Source organism: Priapulus caudatus, unplaced genomic scaffold (assembly GCF_000485595.1).
Source record: "Priapulus caudatus unplaced genomic scaffold, Priapulus_caudatus-5.0.1 Scaffold30, whole genome shotgun sequence".
NCBI lineage: Eukaryota > Metazoa > Priapulida > Priapulimorpha > Priapulimorphida > Priapulidae > Priapulus > Priapulus caudatus.
In genome coordinates this window covers 784,385-792,105 of record NW_014577091.1, presented here as the reverse complement: position 1 = coordinate 792,105, position 7,721 = coordinate 784,385, and the positions used below count along the sequence as shown (strand labels likewise).

The 7,721-nt window shown below is 45.1% G+C and overlaps 1 protein-coding gene across 1 annotated transcript in view; it reads right to left on the bottom strand.

Annotated features, from left to right (window-relative positions):
* The window catches only part of LOC106815980 (kielin/chordin-like protein), a 28,176-nt gene extending 22,116 nt beyond the window's left edge, over positions 1-6,060 (bottom strand). The window contains exons 1-6 of the mRNA XM_014820518.1: positions 5,887-6,060; positions 4,992-5,124; positions 3,889-4,547; positions 3,274-3,394; positions 2,720-2,845; positions 2,401-2,543 (exon numbers count right to left, since the gene is read on the bottom strand). Of these exons, the coding sequence (XP_014676004.1) occupies positions 2,401-2,543; positions 2,720-2,845; positions 3,274-3,394; positions 3,889-4,547; positions 4,992-5,124; positions 5,887-6,060 (1,356 nt within the window). The remainder of the gene's footprint in view (positions 1-2,400; positions 2,544-2,719; positions 2,846-3,273; positions 3,395-3,888; positions 4,548-4,991; positions 5,125-5,886) is intronic.
* Between the last annotated feature and the right edge of the window lie 1,661 nt (positions 6,061-7,721).

Here is a 7,721-nt window from a genome sequence, read left to right as displayed (position 1 = left end):
ACCTATTCAAACCTATGGTGTTTGCGTGTGAAGTACCGTGTGGCGTTGCGTGATGGGTTGCGTTGGTGGGTTGCGTGTGGGTTGCGTGTCGGGTTGGAACTGAACTTATTGATCCCCCAATATCTGCGATCACGCTGCGTCAACGAGTTGCGTGCGAAGTTGCGCGTGTTGAAGTTTGCGTTCAAAACTTTACAAGTTGGTGCGTTGGCCTGCCTATGCTAGTTGCGAATATCGGTCAACGTGTTAAAAGCCCTTGTATAATAACCTATATAATAAATATAGAATATCCTTATTATTTTGAGTGATGCGAGGACCAAAACTCTTCCCTAGCCAGCTTCATCCTACATCTCGGGGGGCGCTATCCTCATTAAGGTTAACTTGAATTGCACCTTGGTCCTCGTTCCGGAGCTCCACAGAAGCTGGTCGTAGCAGCAACCAAAGTTCAAGGCGGCTTCTGCTTTAATCCATGGGTCTAACCACACTCATTCTCTTCTCTTTCTTCTTCTTCTTCTCTTCTTCTTCTTCTTCGTCTTCTTTCTTCTCCCCCTTCTGTTGTAATTTCTATTCTGTATGTGTGGCCGAGTGCAAATTGACCATGATTAAACTGATGTCCAATAACAGCCAAGTGGTAAGCTTCAAACCTATCAAAAAAACCTAATTATTGCGTGTGGAAGTTGCGCTTCGGAACTTATGCGCCCAACTATTATTCTATTCGGCCAACCATACCGCAACTGTGATGCGCTATGGTGTGGAGGGCACCTTTAGGCAAACCGAAAACTATTTACTGTCCTCATTTCATTAAACATTTTAACGAAAAGTATTAACTATGGCCATGTATTTTTGTTTCCTTAATTCGATTTTTGTTTTATGGTTGATTTTAATCCCACCATATACAATTCACGGATCGAATGATCGATTCAACGGATCGAATTATTTCGATTTCACACGCCAGTCCCCCCACCGATCGTCCATCCGCCGCGGCAGATCGCCTCCAGACTCTCGCCGAATTCATTCCAATTTCACGCATTAATAGCATGTTTTCCATTCACGACACGGGACTTAATTTTTTCGAATTCATTTTCGATCTTTCACGCATTGAATTCATATCGATTCACGGCAATCAATCATTTTTCCGATTCCACCGCATCGAATTTGATTCGATTCACGCGGATCGAATGATTCGATTTCACGATCGAACTTGATTCGGATTCCACGGATTAAATGATTCGACTTCACGCATCAAATGATGCGATTTCACGCACTCGCAATTCATTCGTTTCACGAATCGAGTCATTCGATTCACGGATCGCAAATCATTTTCGATTTGCACGCCAGTTCGAATGCATATTCGATGCACGCATCGAATCATTTCCGATTCACGCATCGAAATCATTCGATGCACGCTGCGAAATCGATCTGCGATTTCACAGAGTCGAAAGTTCATTTTGATCACGCATCGCAATCATTTTCTATTCACGAATCAAAATCGTTATATGTGGATAAATCGAAGTTATAATGTGAATAAACGAATTTTATATGCTGATAAAATCGACATGTTTAGTATCGTGGATAATCGAAGGCTTATATGTGATAAATCGAATGTTATATTGGTTGGATAAAAATCGGAAGTTAATATATGTTGATAAATTCGAATGTTATAATGTGATTACAAATTCAACCAATAACACAAGATCGAAATTATTGAAAACAAAAAACATGCCATAAGTATATAGGGACTGGCACCAGTAGTTTCGATCTTTGCTGACCCTGCATTGAGATCCGGCCCTCATAATTCACAAGTCTGCATTTCCTACACGCACCAGGTCTGAATTCTCTCACCAGTGGACCTGTATGTCGGTGCTTCCAAACATACACCTGGCGATGTGCCGCTAGAGCTGTGTCCCCGGATGAAAGGAAGGAAAAACGGAACCCGGATTTGTCAGGGAATCGGCCGAGGTGCCCTACTCATTCAGACCTCACAGGGTCTTCTCGCTCTGTAAACCTGTAACCAGTTCAGCTGGAGAATTATAACAACCACAGCTAATAAACCATTTTATTGTCTTGTTTTATTATTTTAAAGGATTTTCTAATTGTCATTTTTATTCAAACTTTAATTTCGTCCACAAGTACATTAATTATATATATATATATATATATATATAATATATATTATAGTATATATTCTAACAAATTAACTATTATAGTCTTAGTGGGATTTAGGGGATCTTGATGCGATGCATGGGTGCATTCAGTGGCATGTCGAAACGCAACCGAAATCACACACGTGCACGTAGATCTGGTTATAGCCACGTATTATCAATAGATAATGTATCTCTTATGTCGAGTGGGTTTTCTTGCGCAATTTCTAATCCGCCCCTGCTCCTTTTTTTGCATCCTCACCTCGCAAGTTGGGCTGGAATAGAGATAACGTCCGACTGCGCCACCTGGCGGCCGGGTGAGTTGTCGATGGCAGCATGCCCCTACTGTGCAGATTCCTTCGCATTCGTCGCTGCTCTCAAAGTTGTTTAGATTCCCATCGCAGCCTGTATAACGTAAAACATGAGTGCATGTGGGTACTGAACGGTGGTGGATAAGAGATTATCATTAAATCTTTACGTACATATTGAAGAAATATTGCGCTTGCAGTCCATATTGGCAATGTTTTACTAATTGCTAATAACATTCTAAACAGACTGACAGCTAAACAGCTTGCTCTTACCTGAAAACTGAAACTCGTCACAGCTGCCGGTTGTCATGTTGTAAAAATATCTCTTCATAGGCATGTCACAGTTTCCCGTTGCTAATGGATACACGCAGACGTTAATGCGCTGATCACAGCGCGCTCCTGTGAAATATTTGTCGCAACGACATGTGTGGTTTTTTCCGGTTGCATCGGCAAGGCATGTGCCACCATTTCTGTGTAAAATGAACAAATAAACAATGTTCAGCGTACCGCTGTGTCCGCAGAGACAGAGTGTACATGTTTTTATATGATTTTCAGCGTGCGCGATACTTATATACGTGCGTGTATGTGCGTGATGTGTACGTTTGTATTTAGATTGACGCGGGTGCATATACGTTTATATATGTATGCGCGCGTGTGATTGTGTACGTGCATGTGTTTGGGTGTACGTGCGTGCGTGATTGTGCATGCGTGAGTGCGTGTGATTGTGTACGTGCATGTGTTTGGGTGTACGTGCGTGTGTGATTGTGCATGCGTGAGTGCGTGTGATTGTGTACGTGCATGTGTTTGGGTGTACGTGCGTGTCTCACCATCTTTGTGACACTTGACAGGAGCGCCTCCTCGTGACCAGTGTCCCACACATGAGCCACAAAAGTCTAACGTGCACACAGCGTCTGGATAGGCATCACAGGTGGCGCTGCATGGGTTAAACTGCAACGTATGGCGTGGCGCATTACATAGCATAGCTGCAATGGTTTATACCGGCATGACAGAGGACGGTCTACTAGCCATAGATGTATAGAATAAGGATAAGCTATCATGTAAAAGACCAGAATTCGGGTCGCAACTTTAAAAAAATGCAACACATCGAGTCGTGCAAGCATCAGTCTGACCAAAATTTGAACCAATGTAGATTATCAGTGGACGTGCCGCCTTCGCATAAGACCCCCCCCCCCCTTAACACGTTGGGGGATAAGACCTCACTCAGAAAGATGTTTCCACCCAAAATCACGACCCCACATAATAACACGACACCATTCAAGAACTAGACACCACACTCTATGATAAGACTCAACTCGATAACAAGACTCTACTCAAGGAAACGCCTGTAGATGAGAATAGGACAACAACGTGACTCAACTCAACATTAAGCATCCGCCGTCCACACACAGCTGCTTTAATAATTAATTCGTCACGCATCTTACCTTGCACGTCGCTATCGGCTGCTCGCACGGACAGCTCGAATGAGTGAAGAGCTCCACATCAAAGCACGCCGACCGTGACACGTCACTCATCGCCTTGGCAACGGGCAGCGCGGGCAGCTGCTGCTGCATGCGGTCGCCGACTCCTAGCCGGTACGCCACGCGAGAGGAGGGCGCCACCAGCGGTGGGCACGTGCGACCGACCGTCCGCAGGAAGCCGTCGCCCTGTCGCTGTAGGATGTCGACGGCGCGCTGGTACGGGATGGAGCTGTCGCATGCGCGCGCGGGACTACGCGGGTAGGCGACGCACGTCTGCGCGGCGGAGTCCAGCGCGTCGGCGGGAGCGACGTTAAACGGTAGCATCGTCACATCGACGTATTCCGGCGGGTAGCTGCCGCCGTCGCCACCGCTACGGTGCTGCCACCTGTCCCAGAGCGCGTCGACGTATGCATGCAGCGCGTAGAAGGCTGGGTCGTAGACGGCCGCCGACGTCGCCATGTGACCGCCGACGAACTCGTGCACGAGGAAGGCGTACGTCTCTAGACTGGCGCTCATCGTCATGTAGTCGTTGGTTGCCATGGCGATCGCTATCTCAACGGCGCTAGGAAGTTGGATGCTGGAGAAGCGTCTGCTCACGCACGGCTGCGATGCTGCTGTCGAATCTGCGGCATCCGTCATTCCAGTAATTAATTAATTTGTGTTTTTTTAATGATGATGAATTAACGCTGAATTATTTGCTGCGTAAGACGTTACTGTGCTTCTTGCCGTTACAACGTGTAAAGATCGAAATCTAGGAAATAAATTATCAAAAATATATCGTGAATTATCTACGATATAATATTCGTATTTCGTTCCTTGTCTCCTTTAAATGTATACCATTGCTGCCGGAAACATATAATTAAACACTAAAGTTGGCAGCACATGGTGTGATAGGAATATAAGCCTGGCTGGTTAAAAAAAACTTACCAAGGTAGGAAAGACCGGCTACGGAAGAAAACATTGATGCCAGCGAGAAAATTAATAATAATGCAAACGTTGTCTAAACATAAATAAACGTTTCTTGTCCGCAATTGGTTAAAAGCGCTATCTCTAACAAGCTCACGCACCGGACGTACAACCCTTTCCTCCGAAGTAGGCTGAATTCCACAAGGGAGCGTTGGTGAAGTTTCCGACGTGTGTGGTGAAATCAAAGTAGGGTAGAGTGACAGTACAGTCCACCTGCTGTAGTAGCTGCTCAAACTGAAACACGTAAGCAATAGTGTCAGAGCAACTAATATTTGCTAAACGACGACGATGGCTAAGAAAGCAGCAACAACAACAGCAGCGACAACAACAATAATAATAACAACAACAGCAGCAACAATAACAACAACTTCACAACAACAACAACAACAACAGCAGCAGCAGCAGCAACAACAACAACAACAACAACAACAACAACAACAACAACAACAGCAGCAGCAGCAGCAACAACAACAACAACAACAACAACAAATCAACGACAACGACAACAACAATAACGACGAAGATGACAATAACAATAACAAAAAACAACAGCAACATCGACAACAGCAGCAACAACAACAAAAACGACGGGGGCGGCGAAACCACATACAATACATTCATGTCTGGTGACGGTGTGGTCCTTGCCTGTCCCTCATCTCACGCTGTGAGCCAACCAACCGCAGCCATAACGCCACCAACAACAGTTTACAGCAGGGGTTCCATGTAGATACAATAATGTAACCCAAACACAGGATAGACCTATCTTGTGTTTGGGTTACATTATTGTATCTAGGGTTTCATGGTCCGTGAACCCCTCTGTATGGAAAATTTTGTGTTTACGTGCTTATGTGCCTTTTCTGGGGAGGGGTCTGTAGCTTTCACCAGATTCTCAAAGGAGTCCATGACTCCTAAAAGGTTAAGAACCACTGGTTTATAGGAATGGCTCGTGTGAAACGTTGATGCATCGTGGCTCATACTTGATGCCCATCGACGTACCTGTCTCAGGAACAGTCTATTCCACGGCAGGAAGAACGCGGGCGAGTTCGCCTGCATCACGTGGTTGCTGTAGACGCGCGCCAGCGCCGCCAGCGCGCCGCCGTGCCACTGCTCCTGCAGCGTCGCCAGCGCCACCTGGAAGCGCGTCAGCTCGTCGTCTGACATGAGCCTCATGTCCTTGCGCACGGACGTCGCCGCACATCTGAGAACACGCCCGCGGCGATGAGTGGCGTCTGAGTACGCCGAGCAGACGAGAAGGGAAGCGCTCGGCTACGAGCTAGCGGCTTAATTAATTAATAATTAATTAAATAATTATTAATTAATTAATTAAAATAGGTAATTAATTAGGAGTAGCGATGAGTCAAACGTCAGCGTTCAGCGTAATGGACCGGGATTTGAGCTACTGCTAGTGTGACATCGTCTAACCCACGTAATATTTGCTATCACGTTGGTGACGCGCAAATTATAGCCATCTTTATCATGCGTGTGTAAAAGCCGTTAATTTGAAGCAGTAAGTGATTGCAGAGGTGTACTTTTTCATAGAGTTTATATATTGGTACCAGTTAATTTGAATTTAGTAGACACGATTAGAATGGTAGTTTACAGTAAAAATGAGTTTACGTCAACCAATTTCAGTATATACTTAGCGAATAAAAACGCATGTATTAACCTTATGGTGCCCTCACACCATAGCGTATGCTAAAACTTATGAGTTGCGTGTAAAAAAAATATTTTTATACGCCATCCAAACGCAACCCAAATAAACAATTTTGTCAATTTGCTAAACATATCAACCCTCATTGGGCTTGCGTGTGAGTTGCTTGGGTTGCGTGTGCGGTTGCGTGTGTTGGGTGTGTTGGGGCTCTGCACTGAACTTATATCCCCCATAATCTGCGATCACCTGCTTACGAGTTCGCGTGCGAGTTGCGTTGCAGTGCGTTGGACCTGCGTAGGCTAGTGCGTGCTAGTTGCACACTATCGGTACGTGGTAAAAGCTGTATAATTAACTATATTAATAATACTAATACTAATATGGTATATCATTGGTGATGCCGAGGACCAACTCCTTCGCGCGTAGCCAGCTCATCGACATCTCGGGGGGGGGGCATCATCAGGAACTTCTGAATGCCACTGTTCCTCGCTCTCGGAGCTCCACCAGGAAGCTGGCTCGTCAGGCGACAAAGTCAAGGCGCCTGCTAACTCCATGATCTCTACACCCACACTCTTCTTCTTCTTCCTCTCTCTTCTTCTCCCCCTTCCTGTTTATTCTATTCCTGTATGTGTTGGAGTGCTAAATGGGACCAGATTAACACTGAGTCCCAAATAACAGCAAGAGGATAGCTTCAAACCTACTAAACCTATTAATTGCGTGTGAGTTGGCGTTCGAAACTTATGCCCACTACTTTTCTATTGCGAACCATACGCAACTGTGTGATTCGTATGGTGTGAGAGGCAGCTTTCAGCAACGAACTATTATGTCTTCATTTACTACCATAAATTTCAACGAAAGTTATATATGGCATGCTATCTTTGTCTTCTTATATCCATATTTTTTGTTTTATGGTTAGTTTACTCACATACTACACATTCACGGATCGACACTGATTTCGACTTTGACGGCATCGAATGATTCGATCCACCGGCAAAACTGACTCTCGATTCACGCATTCGAATCTCAATCACGCATCTACTTCATTCGGATCTCACGGATGAATCATTCGATATCACGCATGGCAATCATTCGACTTCCACGCCACTCAAATTCATATCCGATTCACGCATCGAATCATTCATTCACGCATTCGAATCATTCATATTCACGGCCACTCGAATTT